The following is a 26,360-nucleotide window of genomic DNA, read 5'->3' as shown; positions in this document are numbered from 1 at the left end:
ATAGAGAGTTAGAAACATCAATGAGAGAGAAACATCAATCAGCTGCCTCCTGTACACTCCCTACTGGGGATGGGCCCGCAACCAAGGTACATGCCCTTGACTGGAATCGAACCTGGGACCCTTCAGTCCGCAGGCCAAGTCTCTATCCACTGAGCCAAACCAGTCACGGCTTTATTTTTTTTTTTTATAAATATATTTTATTGATTTTTTACAGAGAGGAAGGGAGAGAGATAGAGAGTTAGAAACATCGATGAGAGAGAAACATCAATCAGCTGCCTCCTGCACATTCCCCACTGGGGATGTGCCTGCAACCAAGGTACATGCCCTTGACCGGAATTGAACCTGGGACCCTTGAGTCCACAGGCCGATGCTCTATCCACTGAGCAAAACCGGCTAGGGCCCTTTTTTTTACTTTTATTTTTTTTATTGAGCAAGGTATAAGGGTGATTTCTTTCCCAGGTCTTGTCCAGATGGATTCAAAGAATGAAGCCACAGACAAAAGGTGATATGTGAGAAGTATAGTAACTTTATTGCAAGCAAAAGAAACTTTATTGCAAGTAGATTAGGAAATCCCCAACTGCCATTGGGGACAGCGGGCATCAATTGTTCTGGCTACTTCCTACTGGACAGGGGTGATGATTGGGGCAGCAGTCAGGGTCCCATCAGAGGTGGGCGACTAGGAGTCCAAGGAAGAAGGAATCGGTGGCCTCCATCTGTGGTTTCATTTCCAGGACCATTTGCAGTTTCAGGGTTTCTAAGTGGTAGGATATGAAATATACCAAAAGGTTAAGTAGGCAAGGGCTAAAGATGAGTAATAAGAATAGTATATACAGAGGGCCAAGAAAGGGGGATATAAGTAGGAGTATTTTATGGTGTTTCTGTGTCCTAGAAGGGTAGAAAAGGTCTCCTCCAGGTACCAGCCTAGGGTTTCAGTGACACTCATAAAAAGACAGAATAAGAACTATTAGGAAGATGAAAATAATGATTATCCAGAAATACCAGAGCATGTTATTTATCAGATACTCGTCGACTCTCTAGGATTCTTTCAAAAGAGAAGTTTCTGGTCCTTCAAAGGCTCACACAAGTAGGAGTCCCATGATTCAGATGATGGCAATACAGCTCCATCCTCCTTCTGTGCTGGCGTCCAGGGCTTTATTCAAAACAGATGGATATTATTAGGTCCCATCCCAAAGTTAGTTTAACTGTCTCAGGGATCAGGAGAGCGATGGCTGCCACTGCCCATAAGTAGGAGGGCCAGTCCTTAGCCATAATATTAATTTCCTTACTTAGATATCCTATGGCTGTTGGGTCTGTCCTCTAAGTTGAGTCAGGACTCCCAAGGCTACCCCCCTTTTTGTTATATATAGGTTGAATTCCTGGCCTGTTGGGAAACTTAAAGCTGGTGTCTGTAAAAGGGCTTTTTTTTTTTTAGTTGTTTAAAGGCCTGTTTGGCCTCAGGTTCCCAGACTAAAATAGAGAGGCTGTCCTTCTGTGCCTCTTCAATTAGTTGGCACAGTGGACGTGTTCATTTTCCATAGCCAGGGATGCATAGTCTTCAATATTCAGTGATGCCCAAGAAGCCTCTCAATTGCTTTAGGGTCCAGAGCTGAGGGAAGCTGAGAATAGGGCCTATCTGGTTCTCTCCTAAAGCTCGTGTTCTCTTTGATAGATTAAGGCCTAGGAATTTAACTGAACAGGAACACAACTGGGCCTTGGCTTTGGAAACCTTATAGCCTTTTTCCACCTGGAAATTTAGTAAAGCCTTAGTCCCTTCCTCAGAGATTTCCTCCAATGGGGCACATAGTAAAAGGTCATCTACATACTGGGGGACCTTAGTGCTGGGGAAATTAAACTGCCTTTTGATAAGGCCTGCACAAATAAATGAGGGCTATTCCGAAAACCCTAGGGCAGCACTGTCCATGTTAGTTGACTGTCCTGATTATTGGGATTTTCAAAGGCAAATAGAAATTGTGGATCAGGATGCAGGGGTACACAGAAAAAGGCATTCTTGAGATCTAGTACTGTAAACTACTCTGTGTGCTCCAGAATTTGTTTTCTGACATTATTAGGAAGGCATGGGAGAACAGCTCATCCCAGTTATACCCTAAAGGTTGAGATAAATATTTCTTTATTGGCCTTTCAGACACATCTATAATGGTTATTGCCTCTGAAGATAATTGACTAGGGTTAGAGAGAAGTATGGAGAAAGTGGTTCCTATGTCGAGGAGGAAATTAATTTTCTTTCCCTCAACTGTCAGGCTTACCGGGGCTCCTGGGTGAAAATGACAGTCCTATGAAGAGCCAGGTGGGGAGACCCCAGGCCCTTCAGTCCTGTTGGGCCAGCTAGGTTGCTGCCCTGCCCCAAAGGACACTTCAACTCCAAGGGCAGTCCAACTTCCAGTGGTTTCCTTGACAGACAGAACATAAATTAGGGGGTTCACCATGCCCCTTGGGGCAACCCAGCCCTATGTCCAATCTGGCCATAGTTGTAAGAGGTGCCTGGGACTGACCACCTGCCTCTTGGCTCTGACTGGGGGCCCTTGTTCTCCCGAAGCATGGCACAAAGGACTTCAGTTCTTGTCTGGTTTCTCCTGTCCTTTCTGTCCTCTTCCTCCTGGTCTCTATTATAGAACACAGACGTGGCGACTTTCAGGAGATTTCTAAGGTGCTCTTGGACCAATAACCAATTTTTGTAGTTTTCTCCTGATGTCTGGATCTGATTGAATGATAAATTTATCTTTTCTTAAAAACATTTTTTAAAATATATTTTATTGATTTTTTTACAGAGATGAATGGCGTGGGAGAGAGTTAGAAACATCGATGAGAGAGAAACATCTATCAGCTGCCTCCTGCACACCTCCTACTGGGGATGTGCCTGCAACCAAGGTACATGCCATTGACCGGGATCGAACCTGGGACCTTTCAGTCAGCAGACCGATGCTCTATCCACTGAGCCAAACCGGCGAGGGCTAAATTTATCTTTTAAAATTAACTGCCTCTCTAATGAATCTGGGGTTATATTGGTGTGCTTAATCAATGCCTCCCTGAGTTTTTCTAAAAATGTGCCGGGGGCCGAAACCGGTTTGGCTCAGTGGATAGAGCGTCGGCCTGCGGACTGAAGGGTCCCAGGTTCGATTCCGGTCAAGGGCATGTACCTGGGTTGCGGGCACATCCCCAGTGGGGGATGTGCAGGAGGCGGCTGATCGATGTTTCTCTCTCATCGATGTTTCTGACTCTCTATCTCTCTCCCTTCCTCTCTGTAAAAAATCAATAAAATATATTTAAAAATAAAAAATAAAAAAAAATAAAAATAAAAAAAATAAAAATGTGCCGGGGTTTTCATTTATCTCCTGGATGATGGTAGTTTGTCTGGAGTAATTAATAGGCTTAGACTTGCTTCTCCTGATGCCTTTTATTATGTACTGGAGGCCCGATGCATGAAATTTGTGCAAGGGGCTCGGCCCTCGCAGCCATGGCTTTGTCTGGAAGGTCGTTTGGCTGTCTGGTCTAATTAGCATATTACCTTTTATTATTATAGAAGCCAGACAGTGTCTAATTTTCCACATGTTAACATCAGGATCCCACTCTGGGTCTGCAAGGGGAACTGCCTGAGACCCTGTCAAGTATTTCTCTTTCTCTTCAGGATTTGTGATGTCTTGTACACAAGAAACATAATAATTATTGCCAAAGTTTGGAGCCTCTGCCAAAATCCTCTCCTCTGTGTGGGACAAGCGTTGCTCTAGAAGGAGTATTAAGTCCTGGTAATATAGGTCAAATATTTGATTTAGGCTCTGAAAGACCGCAATATAACTATCAGGACTATGTGAGAATTTACCCAGGTTTTTCTTTATTTAGCGCAGGTCCTTAAGGCTGAAAGGGGCCTGTACTCTGATACACCCAAATTCACCCACTTGTTCTATAAGGGTGTAGAGGCCTCCTGGGTGATTCTGTGTAGGGACAGTCTTGAGTGTTAGCTTTTATGTCGGTGGAGGCACTTTTTCTGAAAGTCCAAGATAAGGGAGATGAAATAATTCACATGGAGATTCAGATGGAGGGCAAAAGGGCTTTGGTGGTACTGGAACCTTTTCATTCTTCTTTTTTTCCTCTGGTGGGTTTTGGGTTACTATTGCCAGGAGGGAGTGATCAAGTTTATAGTTCTTATATAGATTTGGCTTTTCCCTTAGAGCAAAGAAAGCCTGGACATATGGGACTTCTGACCATTTCCCTCCTCTCCTACAGAAAAGATCTAACTACAGGATGGTGTTATACTTAAGGCTTCCCTCTGGGGGACAACACTCCCCATCTGAAAGATGATACTGGGGCCAGGCCTGAGTGCAGAACATCTCTTCTTTAACATTTGTGAGTAGAAATCATCCCAATTCTTAAGAATACACCCTAAGGGTCTGTCTTTATGCAGTGTGGACAACACACTTCCCATCTATAAGGAAACACACAAAAGGACATTCAGCATCCTTTGTGATTCTCCCTTTGCCCTGAGGGGGATGCCCCCTTCCTGGCTAAGGGTACAGGGAGTTCTCACTGGCAAGGAGTAAAAGATTGACTCACTATGTAAGGTCGCAGAGGAGGATCAGGCAGACTTATCCATACTTACTCTCTGAACATAATTATTATTTTTCTTGTGTACAAGACATCACAAATCCGTGCCCATGCCGAGCCATCCTTTCTACTCTCCCTGTCCTGAAGGAAGCGGTGCATTTCCAAGTTTGCTTTCTGCTGTGTGCCCAATGATAGGAATATTTCTCTAACACCCTCAGGCCCTCTTGTAAGGCTGATATTAATATCTGCTGCATGCAGATTACTTGGAGTTCCAACCCTAGAATTCCAAGGGGTTTGGGGAGCCCTTCTGAACTTAAACTAACCCCCACCGGGATGCTCCCATCAGGAGGCATTGGTCATTAACCCCCTGCAGGACTGTGCCTTTATCATGCCTAATGAATCAAGTATCCTCTTCCACCTGAGGAATTGGCCCCTCAGGTGCAATAAAACCTCTAATTCTGTACACAGTAAAACTGCCTGGGAAAAACCCGCTTGGACTGAGAGTAAATACTTAAAAGACTAAAACCTTCATAGGGCTAGTGGCAGAAATGACAGAGACCTGTAATTAATTCCTGGTATGCCTGCCGAGAAGATTCAGGGCCAAGATCATATGCTAGGAGTGGGAAGAAGATGGCTGCCCCCCAACTGATGTCTTGGGGAATATTTACCTCGCCTAGGAGCTTTTGTAGGACTCTGACTCCCTCTATATCAAAGAGGCTTGTACAAATGGAGACTGAGAATTTAGACTTAGTTGGGTCTGGACCGAGGAGACAGTGGTCATACTGGGGGCCCAACTGGTTATGAACAAAGGGATCCTGGCTGGATGCCATCTGACCTAATACCACTGATAGAAAGCAGAAGAAAAGGCTGAGTGGGATTGTTATGTCCAGATTTCAAGATCCCCCAAAGGACATCACCAGGGAGCGCCGAGTCCGATGCAAAAGCATAGAGTCTATTCAAGCCCGGGGCTTGGTCCCTCTGCCTCCCCTACCAATGCAGCAATAGGGTGCGAGAGAGCCCGGAGTTCCAAGAGAACAAGAATTTATAGGGCTTGGGGTAGGGGGGTGGGGGCACACTCTGACCACTGATTTGGCTGATTCCGGTTGGTTGAGTGAGGGCCGGGGGCTAGTGATGCAAGGGCAGGGTGCAGCTAGGGTCTGGTTACACAAAGACGGGGGGGGGGGTGGCTAGCATACTTTTGGCCTTGGGCTAGTTTCCCCCGCTTTCCCATTGGCCGAGATAAGGGCAGGCTGAGTAACTGATACATTCTATGGCTTTTTCTTGGAAGAGGGGTTAGGGACACAGCTATCAGTCCTGTTCTGTCCTTTCATTCCCCCCTTGTCTTAGAACTTCTGGCTCAATCATGAGATGGACTGAACTATCAACTGAATTACTACTATACACTCCTTGACAAATTGGACTAGTCTGTTAATAATGCAAGGGCTGAAAGTCAACAGCATCAGGAGGATTACAAGGGGTCCAGCAAGGTCCGCTGTCTTCTTGAGGGTGATCTGCAATGGGTGTGTCTGGTCAGAGGTCATCTTCCAGTCAGGCTCCTTGCTGTCCTGGGCACAGAAGGAGCTGGTCTTGTGACCTGGCAGAGACAAACTATAACAAATGGTCCGGTGGAAGGAAAAGAAACCATTTTAGTTTTAACAACCTCTATTGAAATAGGATTTTTCTTCTTAAAATTCCTCTATGGCTATCAAAAAGCCAAATTAAGACTAATTTATCTACTGTATTCAATTTGGCCTGATGTTTGCATAAACACAACAAGAATGGTAACTGACTACCTTTGCTGGAATTTTATAATTGAACTAGAGGCCCAGTGCACAAAAATTTGTGCACTTGGGGGGGGGGGTTCCTCAGCCCGGCCTGTGCCCTCTCCCAGTCTGGGACCCCTCGGGAGATAACGACCTGCTGGCTTAGGCCTGCTCCCGGGTGGCAGAGGGCAGGCCCAATCCCTAGGTGCAGCCCCTGGTCGGGCTCAGAGCAGGGCCGATTGGGGAGTTGGGGCGCCGCCCCCTGTCATGCACAGAGCAGGGCGATCTGGAGGTTGTGATGCCACCCTCAGTAACACTCAGGGTAGGGCCCATTGGGGGGTTGGAGCACCATCCCCTGTCACACTCAAGGCAGGGTCGATGGGGAGGTTGCAGCGCCACCCCCTGTCACACACAGAGCAGGGCCAATCAGGGGGTTCGGGCACTTCCCCCTGTCACTCACAGAGCAGGGCCCATCAAGGGGGTTGGGGCTCTGTACCTTGTCATGCACAGAGCAGGGCCAATCAGGGGGTTGGGGCGCTGCCCCCTGTCATGCACAGAGCAGGGCCCATCAGGGGGTTGGGGTGCCGCCCTCTATCACCCACAGAGCAGGGCTAATCAGGGGGTTGGGGCTCTGCCACTCTCACACTCAGGGCAGGGCCTATGGGGAGGTTATGGCTCTACCCCGTCACACACAGAGCAGGGCCCGTGGGGGGGGGGGGGGTTGGGGCGCTCCCTTCTATCAGGCACAGAGCAGGGCTGATCAGGGGTTGGGGCGCCTTCCCCTGTCACGAACAGAGCAGGGTGGATAGGGAGGTTGTGGCCCCACCCCCTGTCACACACAGAGCCGCAGGGCAATCAGGGGGTTTGGGCGCTGCCCCCTGTCACCCTGATCTTGGTGCCGGGAGGCCTCGCGGCTCCACTGATCCTGGTGCTGGGAGGCATATTACCCTTTTACTATATAGCGTAGAGGCCTGGTGCACGGGTGGGTGCCAGCTGGTTTGCCCTGAAGGGTGTCCTGGATCAGGGTGGGGGTCCCCACCGGAGTTCCTGGCCAGCCTGGGTGAGGGGATGATGGCTGTTTGCAGCTGATCACACACCCTTCAGGGTGGAGGTCCCCACTGGGGTGCCTGGCCAGTCTGGGTTAGGGGCTGAGGGCTGTTTTCAGGCTGGGGGTGACTGAAGCTCCCAACCGCTCCTTGTTTTTTTCTGTTTTTTTTTTTTTTTTTTTTTTTTTTTTTTTTTTTTTTATTCTGGGCCAGCTTTAGCTTTGAGGCTTGGCTCCAGCTCTTAGGCCTCCGCTGCTGAAAGTAGGTTTCTGGCCTTTGCTTACAATGTTGCGATCCTGCTGGCTGAACCCCGGCGGACTAAAGCAGGTTTCTGGGGTTTTGTTTAGCTTCTATATTTGTTACATAGTTGCTTAGAGTTGCAGCTCAGAGGCCTGCAGTGGCAGGCGGGGAACGTTGGAGTCCTCTGTCACTGAAGCAAGCAAGCCTCATGTTAGTTTCAAGCTGCCTGGCTGCTGCCCGCCATCTTGGATGGCAGTTAATTTGCATATCGCCCTGATTAGCCAATGGGAAGGGTAGCGGTCATACGCCAATTACCATGTTTCTCTTTTATTAGATAGGATCTTAATGTGCCCCGTAGGGCCAGAAAGCCAAGCCATCCAGATGCTATCATGCCTGCCTGCAGTATCTGCTGCGTTAGGTGAATCTCTCACCTGTAGCAACTCCACCTGAGCCCACGCTCTAGGCTTTAAGGCCCATCTCAGTAGCCCTCCTACTCGTTGCGGCCCAGACTGTGTGGGGTTCTGCAGGGATGCAGAGGCATCCTTATTGCTCCCCTTCTACTCTGACCAACCGCCAGTGATGTTAGGGCATGGGCCTGATGCTCCAGCGCCAGCCATCTTCAGGGCTCCTAAGTAGGATACCAGGCTTTTCCCGTGGCACTCTTATTGGCTTCAAGTCTTCAGAGTCCAGACAGGTCTCTTTAAAACATGATACTCCAGTCAAACTTTTCTGTTAATAAAACCACTATTAGGAACCAGTCTTATTGAATGTATGCAAAGAAATGTATTGCCATGATTTATTAAGCATTGCCAAATTTCAGAGGAATTATATAAGGAGAAAAACATACTGATCTGCTCTAAGATTTTCTGATTTTGCTTGCCAGTTTCTTTTCATGGATTCTTCAGAGTTATAACAAAACAGTAACTGTTGGATTTCTTTTATCAGTCCCCCCTAAGTACTTTGGCATAACTATTTACCCTCTGTTTAGGGAGGCAGAATGTAAATTATTTACTCTCTCTGGCTTACTGGCTTGTACTATTTGATTAATTTCTTTTTAACATTTCTTTTTTCCTTCTTATTACGTACACAACCTTTATAAATTTTATACTTTTAAACCAGCCTTTAAACCTTCCCTCCATGTCCTTCAAAAATGCACAACCATGCCTCAGACCTTCTATTCCAAACAGGCCTTTCCCAGCTCTCTACAGCTGAGGTTTGTACCACCCCTGACATGGGCATGGTCACGCAGGCCTGCAAGACAGTACACAGGCTGCCAACTGTCAACTGTCTCTCAATAGAGACCAAAACCTGATGGGTATTCTTCTTTGCCCAGTTGGGCACCTGCCCTCTCGGCAGCTACAGCTACATTCAAACCTATAAGGGAATTGAAGGTTAATACAACATATTAATACAATGAAACATAATATTGGCACCATGGCCAGTTTAGGCAGCTAAATCTTCTGCTACTAAACATGAGATATGGTAGGGCTATACAAACATTTTAGGGAGGTGACTAAAGTCTACTCTTGACTTTCCTTTATAGGGCAAAATTGTCATTGTCTCTTTGGAGCCATGTCCATGAAGATGCAGGCATCATTTAAGTTTATTATACAGTTTTCTGCAGGTTACTGTCAGGGCTGTGCACTGTGGCCAGTTCTTCTTTCTAGCTATAAACACAGTCTGTCCAATTTCCTTAAAATGTATTCTGGCACAGGAGAAAGCTGCTTTGCTGTACACAGGCAGCTTAACCCCTATACAACTGGGCTTGGACCTCTGCCCAGCAAGCCGCAGTCTACAAGTTCAATATGGAGCCTCCGGTTCTCCCAACCCAATGAGGCCTCGGCCAGTCTCCGAGCCAGACTCCTCCTCTCTTGGAGAACTTCAAAGTTCTGATGGCTCCCAGGTCCAGGGAGAGTGCCTTTTTGTTAACCCTGTTTATCAGTTACAGGGCCCTGCTTTTTCTGCCTTCTCACCAGTTCCCTTTGTGGCAGAGCAGCAACCAGGCCTCTTCCAAGGGAGTGCACTGGAAGAGGATATCAGCCCCCCCTCTTCCAGCAGCAACAGGTACTGAACCCTTTCAGTACATTTGCAAACAGGGAGCGTTTGCTAGCTCTATCCACAGCTCTCCCTACTTTGCTTGCTGCTGCTTCTTCTTTCAGGGCCGTAGCAGCTCAGCTCAGGCATCCAGCTCCCCCTTCTTTGACCTGGCTCTCAGGGGCTGAGTCTGCCTGGCAAACAGTTCTAAATCACCAGGGTGGCTGCAGACTTCAGCTTTGTTCCTCCTCCACTTTTCTCCTGGGAGTTTAGTTGTTTTTAACGTATTAGAATTCTTTATTCTTAGAAACCTTAATCTTTTAATGATTACCAAAAGTGAACAGTCAGCAACTTTAACATTTATGAACACATTTTAAAGTACCTTTACTTTTAAGATACATCCAGACCTCCTGTGACAAAACCAAGAATAGGCATTGGTCTAATTTAGCATTGGAAGGGCTAAAAAGAACAAACCAGGGCAGAGAAAGACTAACTGTGCTTACAGTTACTTTTTGTGACCTTGAAGTTCATTGATAAGACCTGCTAGGTCTGCAGTCAGTAGCATAACTGCCAACACCCCTGCCCCCTTCTCTCAGCCCAGTCCGATTGCTTTTAGTTGGCCTGGAAAGATAACGGGTGCACAGGGAGGTCCCTTGCAGACAGAAAGCCTGGAGACCATCTGAAATCCAGTTACAGATGCTTTCAGAATCAGGATGAGGGAGGAAGGGAAAGACCAGGCCATGTCCTCCATGAGGATTCCAACAAACGACTGAAAACGGCAAGTCAAATAAAACACGTCATAGGCAGGGCTAGGGCCAGTAAATCTCACCACCCTGCGGAGCTGTAAGCCCTTTGTGTCCACCAAAGAGATAAGAAAATCATAAATAACAAGTTCTTTGAAATTTACTACTTTGTTAATTTGCTAAGCAAACAGTTAACTTGAAAAGACTTCTCTCTTGCTTTTTGTACAAGAAATCTCAGAACTAAGCAATCTTGGAACCTAGCCAGCCTTTATTTTAGCCTTTAAATCTATCCTAGAATTTCAAAATTTCAATTTAATACAGCGAATTTACAACCCAGGTAAGAGCAACTGATAGACAGAAATTTATATTAACTAGGTGGGCTGATTCCCCTTTAATAGTGAGCAAAAGACTCTGAGAAAAAAATAATTCTCACAGCTGCTAAGAGATATTGCAAACTATTTCGGGGTACAGCCCAAATGTTCAGCCAGATGAATTAACAGAAATGCAAAATAAATCAAAGTAGCTTTCACTTCACACAGACCAGTAATGAGCAGCCAAAATAGACAAACACTCGTATTCACACTCTCTCAGTAGACTAGCCCAGACTGGAGCTGAGCAGATAAACAGAACAATACCCAACTCCCCAGGCGGGCGTGGGGCACTCCTGGCACCCATGTCCCAGAACAGAATTCTCGACCAACGTCTTGGTGAGAATCTACCGGAGGAGTTAAGACTGCATCCAGTCCCCCCTCTCGGTAGCAAATTGGCTAATCCCACACAAACAAACAGCTGTTCACTAATGCTTCCTCAATGTTTCAGTATTAATTCCAATTCCATGATCTCTATTGTATCCCTTTAAAATTCTCTAACATGTAATTAAGAACAGTAGGTTTACTTTGTCCCGACCTCATGATGATCGGTGATGAGAGACAGACAAGGGAGGGGGTGACCTGTTTTCACAGATCCTCACTCAGATGCCCACCTGACTGAAGTCGTGGAGCCACACAAAGGAGAGGAGAGGGCAGGCCCCCTCCTATCCACACTCACATACTTTCACCAGACATTCATTCAGCAAAGGCATTTAGCTACCACAACACAGTTTTTCCCAATTCAATCTGAACCTTAAACTTTTATCTGGAAAGTCAAATATTCAGCATTTCTCAATCAGTAACATTTTTAAGAATAAACTTCAAAAATGCAAGACATAAGTTTTTTATCATTTGAATTCAGTAAGCTTCAAGGTCCCAAGTTCCCAGCGGTTTTGGAAAACCACACCTGAGGCTGGCAAGCAGGTTTGGCCCAGCCCTTGACTTTAAAACGACCATAATGCTTAAAGGAGTAGTTTGAGTCTGTCCCATAATGTCCATCCAGTAAGTCCACAGAAAACAGAAAAAAAACAAAAACACAAACACAGACAAATACAGTCTTCCAATTCTATGGAAGCAAAACCAAAACAGCCTTCTGACTCCGCGGAAGCAAAACTACAGATTAGACCAGGGGTGGGCAAACTTTTTGACTCGAGGGCCACAATGGGTTCTTAAACTGGACCAGAGGGCCGGAACAAAAGCATGGATGGAGTGTTTGTGTGAACTAATATAAATTCAAAGTAAACATCATTACATAAAAGGGTACGGTCTTTTTTTTTTTTTTTTTTAGTTTTATTCATTTCAAACGGGCCGGATCCGGCCTGCGGGCTGTAGTTTGCCCACGGCTGGATTAGACGATGGCCATGCACCACTCGTCTCAGATTCTCGAGGGGAACCCACTCCCCCTGTGAGGGGTTTCCGCGCCCCTCCAGATGGAGGATCGGAGCGTCCTCCGACTCCTCCCGCCCATGGTCCCCCAGTGCGTCCACCTAGACCGTTTCGGGAACTACAGATTTCAGAAGTGAGCTCACACAGAACAGTACATACAACACACAGAACAGAACGGACAACACAGACACTTACCGCGGTTAGTCAGACTCTCCAGATCAGGGTCCCTCGTGAGTCTTGGGGGTCCCGCATGAGCCCCCAAATGTTATGCCCAGATTTCAAGATCCCCCAAAGGACATCACCAGGGAGCGCCAAGTCTGATGCAAAAGCATAGAGTCTTTATTCAAGCCCAGGGCTTGGTCCCTCTGCCTCCCCTACCAATGCAGCAATAGGGTGCGAGAGAGCCCGGAGTTCCAAGAGAACAAGAATTTATAGGGCTTGGGGTCAGGGGGTGGGGGCACACTCTGACCACTGATTTGGCCGATTCCGGTTGGTTGAGTGAGGGCCGGGGGCTAGTGATGCAAGGGCAGGGTGCAGCTAGGGTCTGGTTACACAAAGCCGGGGGGGGGGAGGGGCGGTGGCTAGCATACTTTTGGCCTTGGGCTAGTTTCCCCCGCTTTCCCATTGGCCGAGATAAGGGCAGGCTGAGTAACTGATACATTCTGTGGCTTTTTCTTGGAAGAGGGGTTAGGGACACAGCTATCAGTCCTGTTCTGACTTTCAGGATCTGGGTCGGAGAGTGGACTTGTGTTGTGGGTCCAACTGTGCTGATTTCACATATGTGTCTTGGTTTCTCTCCACAGCTCTCTAGGACAACTGTGAGGGCCCAGAGTGCTAGTGACAAAATTAAAAAAAAAAAATACTTTTATTGATTTCAGAGAGGAAGGGTGAGAGTTAGAGAGATAGAAACATTAATGATGAGAGAGAATCATTGATTGGCTACCTCCTGCACATACCCTACTTGGGGGGATCAAGCCCACAACCCAGGTATGTGCCCTTGGCCAGAATTGAACCAGGCCAACACTCTATCCACTGAGCCAAATCAGCTAGGGCAAGTGAGTGACCAACTCTTATGTGCAATCCCCGGTGGGCCAAAGTTTAATTACAGTTGTATCCCTATGAGGCCTCTGCTGGTCTTAGAGATTGACCCCAGGCACCCCCACTTGGCCCTTACATAAGGACATTCAAAAGGGAGGACTTGCTGCATTTGTTTTTCAGTGCTGGATCCAAGCACTCATTTAATCAGTGGCCAGGCTTTGTCTTGCAGCTGGTGGGAAGCCTAATACTCTAACCTGACCTATCACCAGTTTAACCTCCCATGGGAGACTTTTTATGTGGTAGTCACCCTTGTGGCTCTTAATTTGACTGATCCATGCCATCTTTAATTTGGCCCTAGAGGTGGAGCGTGAGTATGGGAGGGAAAATAAAGGAGAAAGGAGAAATACCGGCATAAGATGGCAGCCAGGTTTAAGTGGCTGGCAGATGCCTAATAATGTCTGCAAAATTATAAAGGGATAGCACAGGAAGGGATAGAATCCGTGGGTCCTTCATATGCTCAGTTTGATGTAAAGAGGTCAGCTTCTAAGTTCCCAGCCAACGCACCAACTAATTCGGGGTTTTTATTGAGCAGGGTTACAGGGGTGATTTCTCTCCTGGGTTCTTGTCCAGATGAATTCGAAGAATGAAGCCATGGACAAAAGGTGGTAGCGAGAAGTACAGAAACTTTATTGCAAGCAGAAGAAATTTTATTGCAAACAGATGCTATTTCTAAAACCCTAATTCTAATTCTAAGACTGTCTCTCCTGGCATGGAGAGACAGGGTGTGGTGGGGGGTCCCTTAAAGAGGGTGGCCACTGCTTTATTTGTTTTAAGGCATTTATAAAAGCTGTAGCTTTTTTTTTTTTTATGACCCTTTTTAATTGGACCCGTTCCCAACTTAGGACCTCCGTGCTTTCCTCATTGGTCACTCTGCTAAAGTCAAAGCCCACATGGTTCTCCCCTCTTTCTTTTTCTTTATTTTGTAACATTCCTCTATTCTCTGTGAAAATGTTTCCTTTTCCCCAATTTCCTGTGTTTTTTGTCCTTCACATATCCAACTTATTTGTTTAAGTTGGAGTTATTATTTATTTATCTTATTGTACCTAGCAACCTTATCCTGCCAAGCCTTGAGACTGAAACTGCTGTCTGCTGTATTCTCTGCTCAAAAAAGTAAAATAGCCTTTTTTTTTTTTTTCCAAAGATGTTTTATTACCCCTATAACTCTCCTAGCTGCTCAGGCCAGAAATACCTCTGTCCTTGGTTTACGGTTGTTTTAATTCTTCAGGTCATGATGCTTCTATCCTCTCTAGACCTTATCCCTTCCAGTATTAAACTAATTACTTAACCCTTTTCACAGTTAGGGACCTGGCGCATGAATTACCAAGTGGGATAGAGGAGGGAGGGATTAGGGGCAACTGCATTTATGAAATTGCTGATATTGGATCATTTTTTGACCTCCAAAACAGTCATTTCATCTGGTTCACACTAAAATATAAGAAGTTGCTTCAGTAGGGACCTTGTGCAACTATACTTAAAACAAGGGTATTACAAGCTTAGGTATCTTACACAAAGGTAACAATAAACAATTAAATTAGAAAAAGCTCCTCTTTAAATCTAGCAACATTGTGCCCTGTCCAGTGTGGTTCTGTGGTTGGAGCAATGTTCCAATGCCAGAAGGTGGTGGGTTCGATTCCTGGTCAGAACATATACCCAGGTTTCATATTCAATCCATAGTCGGGGCACATGCAGGAGGCAGCTGATCGATTTCTCTCTCTCACATTGATGTTTCTCTCTATCTCCCTTCCTCATTCTTTAATATCAATAAAACATATCTTTAAAAAAAACTAGCAACATTGCAATTCCATAACATGGTGAGGTGCTGGAGTCTCCTGTGAAATTACATACAGCCAGGCAGTATGCTGCAGAGAAGTTTATAGATGATTTACAATCCCCTTGCTATTGTGAGAGGACAATGGTGCAGCAGAGCTCAGGACCTCTGAGACTGGGAGGACTGTCTGAGTAGTTTTTCAGAGTAGGCCTTGAAGTTCCACCATTCTGTTACAGGACATGGGCTGGCCCACAGCAGGTCTGCCTCAGGCCAGCCTATAGTGCGTGGGTTCTTAACTTTATGTAGGAAAGATTTCTTAATACAAGTCCAGGTGGGTTTGAATATGTTTATCAGCCCTGGGGACAGAGAAACAAAAAGAAATTAGGGTAGAAGAAATAACAGGGGGAGCCCAAGTGGTGCTCTGCTTTGGCTTTCTAGGAAAGAAGTGGGCCAAGGCTGGGCTGCTTTAAGTCACTGGGAAGTGAGAGAAAAGGGGGCCTTAGAAACAGGATCAGGGTGTGATCTCAGGTCAAGCTGCACTGCCCAATGCTATCCTGGCTGCAAGTCTCCTGGACATCCTTAGAATTTAGGAAGAAATAAAAAGTTCACGCCTAGGATGGGGCATGGGCCTTCTTTAGAGTGAGCATTGAATCTTTGAACTGAGGTGGTTTTTCTCCTCCTCCTCCTCCTGTGGGATCTTAGTCAAGTCAAACGCCAAGCCTCATCATCATCTATAAATGAAAATGACAATACTTACCTGTTAACACTGTTAGTCTGCTGGGCTGCTGTTACAAAATACCACAGATGCCTTAACAAATACCACCTAGTCTAAAAAACAGAAACTCATTTCTTTATAGTCCTGGAGGCCAGAAGTTCAAGACAAAGCTGTTGGCAGGTTTGGTTTCTGGTGAGACTTCTCTTCCTGGCTTATAGATGGCTGCCTTCTCACTGTGTGCTCACGTGGCCTCTCATATATGTGGGTGTCTGGAGGGGACAAGCACTCATATTTCTTCCTCTTCTTGTAAGGACACCAGTTCTATCAGGTTAAGACCCACCCTTATGACCTATTTGAACCTTTATTACCTTCTTATGGGCTGCATCTCTAAATATAGTCTCATTGGTGGTTAGAACTTTGTCAGATAAATTTGGGATGGTGGCACAATTCAGTCCATAGCAGATTTCAGGACATAGATTATCCTCTGAAAATGTTAGCTCTTTTGATGTGGGCCATAGCAGAGGTCAAGCAGGTTACAGAGAATCCAGCTGATAAAAAATGCTCTGAACAGACCAAGACAAAAAATATCCCCAGATCCTTGGTGAAGAACTGAAAGGCAACACCACACCCCTACTGTCTATTACCAATATTTTGCTACATTTCTCATTATGCTTAAATGAGCTCTTTAATAAACTAGCTCTTTAATAACTTAGGATTCTCTTTTCTCAATGTCACCTTGTCCCTCACTTCCTACATTTATTTATTTTTAATGCCCTTGACCAGAATCGAACCTGGGACCCTCCAGTCCACAGGCCTACGCTCTATCCACTGAGCCAAACCAGTCAGGGCTCACTTCCTACATTTAATCAGCCACCAGATGTCCCTTATGTACATTCTCCACTTCCTATTAGTTAAGGCCTCCATCCTTTATGGCTTAGGTGTTAACAGTAGCTTCCTATGTTCATTTGTCTCCATTCATTCTAATCCACTCTCACACCACAGACAGGCTGATCATGTAAAATATAAAATAGATCACATCACCTCCCTACTTGAAATGTCTCAATGACTTCCTATTATTTTTAATATAAATCCAAATTTTATAACAGGTCTCTTCTGAGAACTGTGGTCAAGATTCAGGAGGCCATAGCGGGAAGATCAAGTTAGCAGCCCTTCCTAAAAGTCCCACTATAGCCAGGCTCAGTGCCTCTGCATATGCCTCCAGTTACCCTTACATCTGCTCAAGACTGACTGCTGCTGCTCATTTCTTTGTTCATTTCAATTGAGACAACTAAAAAGGACACTATTCTTAGAGACTATTACACCAGGCTGCCTGCCAAGCTTAACCCAGGTTTCTTTACAACTTTAGTAATGAAACATTGTTTAAACACCCAGTGGCTGACTTTTCTAAAGACAATAATTGTATCTTCAGTCTTGAATGATTTATTATTTATTTACTGTAAATAAAGGTCAGGAATTGTTATCTTTTAAATTTTTTTTACTCTTTCACTTCATTACTGCTGTGTATGTGCTCCATGTCTGTGACGTAGGTGCTTATGTAGGTGGGTTCCGACTTACGGCGAAAATCGCGTTACATCCCACCGTAGAAACGGATTTCCGATGTAACCCGAGGACCTACTGTATATACATGTATGAAGCAGACTTTGGTGCACAGACTTTGGTCCTTCCTATACACACCCAGGCCCAGTAGAGGGAGCCACAAGCTGTGGATCGCTGATAGCTCCAAACAGGTTGTCCAGAGGCAGTCACAGACAGCATTTGACATTGGCCTGCACCAGGGCCCCACCAAAGAGGCCCAGAACTATTACACCCAGTGACCAGTTCTAGACAACAGAGCAGGATCCAATAAGCTTCACAAACGGTATATCCACAGGGAGATTTCAGCAGGCACAAAACCATCCTGAGGCGAATTCCACTTCGTATGATCAGCACCTGCGTAGTAATTTTCATGCTGTATTGGGGGTTGAGCTTCACTACCAGCCAGCTTGAGTGTTGATCCCACACACAAATGGACCAACAGCAATCAAGACTGAATTATGACAGGAGGCCCCACATAACATGCACAAGGGACATTCTTAGAGTACCCAGCTCATGTGATCAAGGAGACTACACCACTGGGTCCCACAGGTCACTGACTACATAAAGCCACCCTACGAAAACAGGGAGCCATAGCAGATCTACTTAAAACATAGGAACAAACACAAAGAGGCAGCTAAAATGCAGAGACAAAGAAACAGGCCCCAAATGAAGGAACAAGAGGATTCTCCACAAGAAGTGCTAAATGAAATGGAGGTAAGCAATTTATCAAATAATAGAGTTCAGAGTAATCATTATAAGGATGCTCAACAGCATGACAAAGGATATAGAAATCATAAAAAAGACCAGTCAAAAATGAAGAACGTCAAATCTGAAATCAAGAATACACTGAAGGAATAAACAGAGTGCTCAATGAAGTAGAGGATCAAATCAGCAATTTGGTAAACAAAAAACACCCACTCAAAGCATCAAAAAGAAAAAACAATTTTTAAAAATGAGTATAGTTTAAGGGATCTTGTGACAATGTGAAGTGCAACAAAATCCATGTCATAGGGATACCAGAAGGAAAAGAGAGAAAGCAAGGGATTGAGAACCTATTTGAAGAAATAATGACTGAAAACTTTCCTAACCTGGTGAAGGAAAAAGACATACAAGGAAACACAGAGCTCTAAACAAGATGAACCCAAAGAGGCCCACACCAAGTTACATCATAAATAAAACGGCAAAAGTTAAAGACAGAGAATCTTAAAAGCCACGAGAAAGGATTCTACAAGGGAGCTCTCATAAAACTGTCACCTGATTTCTCAACAGAAACATTTCAGGCCAGAAGGGATTGGTGTGAAATATTCAAAGTGATAAAAAACAAGGACCTAGAACCAAGACTACTTTACCCAGCAAGGTTATCATTTAAAATTAAAGGAGAAATAAAGAGCTTAAGCTAAAGTACTTTCTTACTAACAAAACAGTATTTTTAAAAAACAGTATTTTAAAAAAAATGTTAAAGGACTTGAAGAACAAGAAGAAAGAGGAGGAAGAGGAGAAGGACAAAGAGAAGGAGAAAGACAAGGAGAAGAGGAAGGAGAAGAAGACTAAGCAAGGAAAAGCCCAGCCAGCGGTTGGGTGTCGACCTATGGACCAGGTCACAGTTCAATTCCCAGTCAAGGCATATAGGTGGCAGCCAATCAGTGATTCTCTCTCATCACTGATATTTCTTTTTTTGGGGGTATTCTATCTTTTTATATATATATATATATATATATATATATATATATATATATATATATATACACATATATATATATATTATTGATTTTTTACAGAGAGGGAGAGAGATAGAGAGTTAGAAACATCGATGAGAGAGAATCATTGATCAGCTGCCTCCTGCACATCTCCCACTGGGGATATGCCCGCAACCCAGGTACATGCCCTTGACGGGAATCGAACCTGGGACCTCTCAGTCCGCAGGCCGATGCTCCATCCACTGAGTCAAACCGGTTTCGGCTCATCACTGATATTTCTATCTCTCTCTCCTTCTCCCTTCCTCTTTGAAATCAATAAAAATATATATTTTTTTTAAATAAAGAGAAGCGAAGGAGAACAAGAAAACAAAACCAAACCAAACCAGGAACATAATTTTAAAAAAAATGGCAATAAATACATACCTATCAATAATCACTTTAAGTGTAAAGGCTTAAATGCTCCAATCAAAAGACATAAGATAGCTGAATGGATAAGAAAATAAGACTCGTGTATATGTTGCCTTCATGAGGTCCACCTCAGAACAAAAGATACAGACAAAAAGTAAAGGGATGGAAAAAGATATTTCATGCAAATGGAAAATAAATAAAAGCTTGGGTAGCAATACTATGTAAGAAAATAGACTTTAAAACCAAGGCTATAGTAATAGACAAAGAAGGACACTACATAATGATAAAGGGAGCAATCCACCTACAGGATATAATTCTTGTAAACATTTATGTAACGAACAGTAAGAGCACCTAAATATGTAAAGCAAATCTTGATGGACATAAAAGGAAAGACAGTAATACAGTTATAGTAGGGGATTTTATCACCCCATTGACATCAATAGAAAGATCATCCAAACAGAAAAATCAACAAGGAGACGGGGGTCTTAAGTGACACACCACACCAAATGGATTTAATCAATATCATCAGAGCATTTCACTCCAAAACAGCAGTATATACATTCCCTTTAAGTGCCCATGGTACATTTTCTAGAATAGACCATATGTTAGGATATAAAACAAGTCTCAATAAATTATGACTGAAATCTTATCAAGAATCTTCTCTGACCATAATGCCATGAAACTTGAAATCAATCACAAGAAGAAAAGTGAAAAACCCACAAAGATATGGAGACTAAATTACATATTACTAAACAATGAATGGCTTAACAATAGATCAAGGAAGAAATCAAAAGATACCTTGAAACAAATGAAATGAGAACACAACAACCCAAAATCTGCGGGTAACAGGGAAAACAGTCCTAAAAGAGAAATTCATAGCATTACAGGCCGATCTCAAGAAACAACAAAAAGTGCAAATAAACAATTGAACTTTATACTTAAAGGAATCTGAAAAAAAAAAAGAAAGCCTAGAGCAGAAGAAAGAAAATAATAAAGATCAGAGTAGAAATGAAATAGCAGTAAGATCAATGAAAGCAAGAGCTGGTTCTTTGAAAAGAAACAAGATTGACAAACCCTTAACAAGACTCATCAAGAAAAAAATAGAGAGGATTCAAATAAAATCAGAAATGAAAGTAACAACTGACACCACAGAAATACAAAGAATTCTAAGAAATATACCAACAAATTGGAAATCTGGAAGAAATGGATAGATTTCTAGAAACATATAATCTTCCAAAACTAAATCAGGAAGAACCAGGGAATGTGATTAGATCACTACTAGTGAAACTGAAGCTCTGGCTGAAGTGGGGGATGAAGGGATTGAGAAAAAGAAAGGAGAACTTATGGACAGGGTCAACAGTGTGGTGATTGCAGCGGGGAGGAAGAGGTTGGAAGAGGGTATATGGGGATAAATGGTGATGAAAAAATAAAATGTAAAACAAAACAGGCTAAGAAACACAAGTTGGGTGATAGTTACTATAGCTTTCACCTTAATTATTCATTAAGCTTTTCAATTATTCTGTGTGGTTCTATAATGTAATATGTTTTATTTTACAATAAAGTTATTTTTTAAAAAAACATTAAAAAAAAAAACACCATAAAGTTAAAAAACAAACTAGGAAAATCACTCATATTGTGAACCATGGACCAATTTTCCCCAAGCATAAAAATTAGCTCTTTAAAAACTGTGAAAAATATCCACAACCCAGTAGGAAAACGAAATAAGGACAGAGTTCCCAGAATAGCAAATACAATTGGCCTTTTAACAAATTACAAAAGGTTCAGCCTCACTACTGAAAAGACAGAAGGCAGGTGTTTCAAAACCTGAAAGGTCTCTTCCTATAGTTCATTTGAAAATCTAGGTTAGATCTTTTTTACTTTTTGGCTTAAAACCTGCCAAGGGCTGCCCATGTATGCAGGTAATTGTGTTTGTTATCAATGTGAAATCATTCTCCTGATCTGCTAGCCATGTATCTTTTTTTCTTTCCATCAAAATCAGTTTTGAGGATCTAGTGAAACTGAAGCACCTACTTCTTGTCCTTTCTGCCACTAGCTATGCACTACTTCTTCTGCAGTGATTTATGCATGAGATTGCTCTGTTGCTCCCTAATATAAACTAACCTAACAGCTTTGACCCTCCCCATATGAGTGTGTCCTAGAACAAGGACTGGAAGTGGTTTCATAGTAGTGACTTTGAACATTACTCAGTTTGCCTCTTTAAACTTTCACATATAACAAAGTTGGAAACAGCAGACAAAAAAATTTTAAGGTGGGGTGATTAGCTGTCTGGGATGGGGTGGTAGTGGTAGGGGCCGAGCAAGCTGTGAAGGAAGAAGGCCTGAGATAAAGCAACCACATCAAAGAACAACTGAACTCATGGTCTTCTTCTGTGGCCACAGGTTAGGCAGCCCCAAGCTCAAGCTGCTTGAGTTTCTCCTGGAGCCCTCGAAGCTGGCTTCGACCCCAGTTGATGTGGATCTGGAGACTGGCCATATCTACAGCCAGCTGCAGGCCTAGAGGAAGGGGAGAAATTGTCACCATGGTATCTGTAGTGTGACGCATGACTTAAGGGAATCTGGGCATTCCCAGGCATTGGAAAGGCGCTAGGCCTCTATTATTCCTAAAACATTCCAGGTACACTCTTGTAATGGCTGCTCCAAACCTCACTGGACCCATACCCTCACCTTCTTCAGGTCTTTGCTAAAATGTCACCTCTTCAAAAGACTTTCTTGACCCCCTTCTATCACCCACCAGGAACTAATAATCCACAGATCATTACACACACTGTCTCATGCTCTTATTTTCTTCCTTCTTTTCTCCATTACCACAGTCCCTCGCGGCTTTCACCCTCACTCCTTCCACCTGTTTTCTCTGCCTCCAACAGTATTCCACACTCTGGATCCACATTTAGGTGGCTTCTGCTTGATGCCTCTGCTGGAATAGCTGCTGCCAAATCCTCTGGGCCTCCATGCCAACCAACGCACTGGCCAGTCCTGTCTTCAGCCTACCTATCCAGCAGCAGAGCTGGCCACACATCTGATCAACTCCATCCAGGAAACACATTCTCCTTTTGGCTTCTGGGACACCTCACCCTCTAGGTATTACTCCTGCTTCACTACTGCTTCTCAGTCTCCTCTAATGGTTCCCCCCTTCCTCTCCTTCACTTCCTGTCCACCTGCTGATTTTACTCCATCTTAGCTTTAATGCTACATGTGTCAGAAACTTAGGAATTTAAATACCAGAATTATGTAGTGGGCTCTGAAATCTCTCTCCAGCTGAAGCCTCTTCCAAACTCCAGATGCATGTGTGCAACTGACCACAGAATCTCCACCACTAGGAACACAACCATACCCTTTCAGCTGGTGCTTTGCATTCCTCCCACACCTGGTGAGGGCAGCTCCATCCTCCCAGGATTCCTGGCTAGCCAGTGGGCTCATCCTTCACTCCTATCCTTCCCTTATTCCCAAATTGATTTGTCAGCAAATCCTGGGGGGTTCTATAGAAGGATATTAAGAAGCTAAGAAGATTCCCGTGCAGGAGGAAACTGAGACAAGAAAATTAAAAAAGGCCAAACAGCTTGGGCAACTTGCAGCTAGTCTGCAGCAAGATCTTATCTTTCCCAGCCAAGGACACTTGAGAACAGATGGTTAATATCTCTCCTTCCTAACCAAAGAATGCAGAAAAGGAGGGGGAAGGGAAGGGGAGAGAAGGGGGAGTTTATCTTGCCCACCAAACAAAGAAGTCAGTCATTTGGAGGAGGAGAGTAGAGGGAGTTTTTCTCAAAAGACAGAGAAAGTCAGTAGTCTTGGGACTTGTCAAGATAAAATTGCCAGATGATTCTCATAAATTCTGGGAAAGCCATAAAAAAGTAAAAGGGAGGCCTTGAGATCTAGTATGTACCAACCTCTACCTTCATCTTAAGCCTGGCTGCACCCTGGTGGCTACTTAATACCTCTGCTCATCTGTTCCCACGCAGAATCCACTGGATTCCTGTCAGGCTGCAAGTCTACCCCATTACTCCCAAAGTCCTCAACAGGGCCTATTCAGCCATCAAATTATCGGAGCCTAAAGCCCTCTAACCACAGCTCCTGGCTCTCTCTGCTGCACCAACTCTAGTCCACTGGCCTCTTCTCTGCAATGGCCCACACAATCTTGCCTTTTCACCCCAGTTGGCCCCTCTGTTTAGAACACTGTTCCCCCAGATCACCTTCATAAAACAGTTCCCCTAGACCATTCCTGTCCCACTTCATCTACAACACCCTATCTTATTTTTGCATAACAATTTTCATTACTTACTTATTTGCAGGTTGTCTTTCTCCCCTCAATAGTATAACATTCTATGAGGATATTTGTCCCTTTCATTTCCTGCTGTATCCCAGCACTGATCATGAGCCTAGAACACTGCCAAGATGCTGTAAATGCTTTCAGAAAAAACAGCAGGCATGCAACAAAAGTATGCAATGGAGAAAACCTGCAAAACCCTTTGTAGACTAATCCCAGTCCTGGCATTAGAGGGTCCAATTTTGGCTTAGAGCCACACTGTCAACTGGCAGAGTCCACTCACCCTCCTGGAAGCTGGCTTGGGCTTGCCTTAGGCTATGTGGAACCAGGATTCCAAACCAGTTCAGAGGGTTTGGGGAGGCTGAGAAGACCTCGGGCTCTGGAATCCTGGTAAGGCCCTTGCGCCTTCGAAGAGCTGGAGAAAGAAAGGGTAGAAGTTGGAATCTTATTACCTGGCCCTTAACTTCTGGGTGACAATGTTGAACTCTGAGCTCATGATCCTGGGAAATACTGATGGTTGCAAAATCTCTGCAACCTTTTAAGATCCAAAAAACAGCTTACCACAAAAAAACCACCGTTCCCCACTTGTGATTCAAATGTGAGACTGTCCATGCATTCTCAAGACTCTCATAAAACCAACCCTTGTTTAGACAAAGTCATACACTGACTGCTGGAAGCTATCCATTGTCTACACCAGTGGTTCTCAACCTTCCTAATGCCGCAACCCTTTAATACAGTTCCTCGTGTTGTGGTGACCCCCAATTTCAATTGCTACAAATTAAACATAATTAAAGCATAGTGACTAATCACAAAAACAATATGTAATTATATATGTTTTCCGATGGTCTTAGGCGACCCTTGTGAAAGGGCGTTCGACCCCCAAAGGGGTCGCGACCCACAGGTTGAGAACCTCTAGTCTACACTATCATGAAAGTGCAAACAGGGAACCCAGAAGGCTGATGGATCTTGAGCTTTGGCAAGGGCTAAAAGCTATGCACCAATTGTTCTGTTGAGACAATGCTGGCTCAAGCAATTTCCTGATGTAATAGTCTCAAAGTAAATATTTACTAATATTTACTGACCTTTAAGATTGCCTGCCTGACTAAGGGCAAGATGTGTGTTCTAAAATTAAATAAAATCTAACAGGGCCTGGGACCCAGTGAAGCCTTTCCACTAGAGAGCGGTTCTCCGCCAGACCCTCATGATTTCCAAATTCTTATTTCTTGTCTAGTCTCCTCATTTGTGCGTGGCCCTTCCCAGATCCTGAACTCTAGCCGTGCAGGTTGTGGCTTCCACAACTGAACTTTCCCATTTTGCCTGAACATGCTGAAAGGTCAGACAGACGCTCCAACTCCCTGTTCTTTATGAATGACTAGCTGAGATTGAAAGTTTGTCCTTCTGAAAGAGATAAACATTTTCTTTCCAACTGACTGAGACTTCCTGTAACTACAAATCAATCCCAACTGTAAAAGACTTCACCTATTTCTCCCTATAAAAGTCTAAGGCCAAAACCACTATGCTGAGACATTTTGATCTTCAAATCTGGGGCGCTCTATCAAAGCAACTTGAACAAAATCACCTCCTTAATTGTACTTTGTCTTTGACATCGGGAGGGGTCCCTGATGGGAAGCGGGGCTCACCTGCTTCACGGGGCCCCACCTCCTCTGGACTCTGGGCACCGGCTCTTACCACACGAAACTTCTGGAGTCCATTTTGCGCCTCGCTTAAGAAAGAGAAGGGAGGATGGATCTTTGACAGCCCCACCCTGCGCATTCCCCACCCACCCGATTCAGCAGGCAAGGCTCCTCACCTGGTGCAGACGCAGACCTGGGGCTCCATGCGGGAGGCATACTGCAGGGGCCCTACCGACTTGGCACCCATGGCATAGCGAGCTTTGGAGAGCGAAAGCCAGCCCTGCGGAAAGAGAGAGGATCAGTAAAACTCGGTTTATCTCGGCGTGACCCCCCGCCCGCCCGCCCCTGGCTCCCACCTCCTCCACCCGGGCGTTAAGCGCCACCCGCTTTGACTCCAGCTCTTCCAGGTCCCAGAGCAGCTGCAGCAGCAGCGAGTCCAGCTCCGCCCGTAAATCGGCTGCGGCCATGGCCCACCGCGCTCTAATCTGGAGCCAGTCTCCTTCTAGGTCGCCCAATCACCGCTCACCGTGCCGGTAGTGTAGCCAATGGACGTTCGAGATCGGCCGTCGCTGTGGACCCAGCGATCACGTAGTGGAAGCCGTGGGGTTGAAAGCCGTGGGAGTCTCGGCTTCTAAGGGCAAGCGTCCTCAGAGCAACAGCATTGGAACCGAGTAGTCGCTTTCTGCGCTTAGCATCCGAAGCGAATAAGCCAACCGAAAAGTTGGCGAGAGCTGTGGGGTTCCGAGTCGCTTCTGGAAGCGGCTGCATTTTAAAAGTAGGGCTATTGCTGTGGCGAAGGTAGGAGGCGTAGCAACCATTTTAAGGGAGAAACGGCTTTAGATTTAATTCCAAAAGAAGCTGTTAATCGATCCTGCGGCCTACCGTTGTGCTGGCTTTACAGCTGCTGCACTATTTCAAGCCGCCAATGGCATAATAATTAGAGGTACATCATCTTCAATTTGGGCATTCTGCACAGCCGCGACAAATGGTGAAGCCAAAGAAGACATCTTTATTAATGGCAGCCCC

General features: G+C 44.8%; 2 protein-coding genes across 9 annotated transcripts in view; one reads left to right on the top strand and one right to left on the bottom strand.

Moving 5' to 3' along the window:
- Positions 1-26,360, top strand: part of HDHD5 (haloacid dehalogenase like hydrolase domain containing 5) — a 331,796-nt gene that overhangs the window by 214,937 nt on the left and 90,499 nt on the right. The window lies entirely within an intron of this gene.
- CCDC115 (coiled-coil domain containing 115) lies at positions 502-26,345 on the bottom strand. 8 transcript variants are annotated; one of them, XM_059684393.1, is made up of 6 exons: positions 26,217-26,345; positions 25,861-26,121; positions 25,511-25,614; positions 25,341-25,423; positions 23,984-24,115; positions 14,357-15,359 (listed from the first exon to the last, which is right to left on the bottom strand). In XM_059684393.1, exons 3-6 carry the CDS (start codon positions 25,579-25,581, stop codon positions 15,163-15,165), a joined length of 483 nt encoding a protein of 160 aa, XP_059540376.1. In that variant the 5' UTR covers positions 25,582-25,614; positions 25,861-26,121; positions 26,217-26,345; the 3' UTR covers positions 14,357-15,162. The 8 variants fall into 8 exon arrangements, with proteins under 8 accessions (XP_059540375.1, XP_059540376.1, XP_059540377.1 ...); XM_059684394.1 differs by having other exon boundaries at positions 25,861-26,096; positions 26,217-26,325; XM_059684392.1 differs by lacking the exons at positions 14,357-15,359; positions 25,861-26,121; positions 26,217-26,345 and adding exons at positions 502-754; positions 25,691-25,838.

This window comes from Myotis daubentonii, chromosome 2, assembly GCF_963259705.1.
Source record: "Myotis daubentonii chromosome 2, mMyoDau2.1, whole genome shotgun sequence".
NCBI lineage: Eukaryota > Metazoa > Chordata > Mammalia > Chiroptera > Vespertilionidae > Myotis > Myotis daubentonii.
The sequence above is the reverse complement of the archived record's forward strand: the minus strand, read 5'-3'. Positions and strand labels throughout refer to the sequence as shown.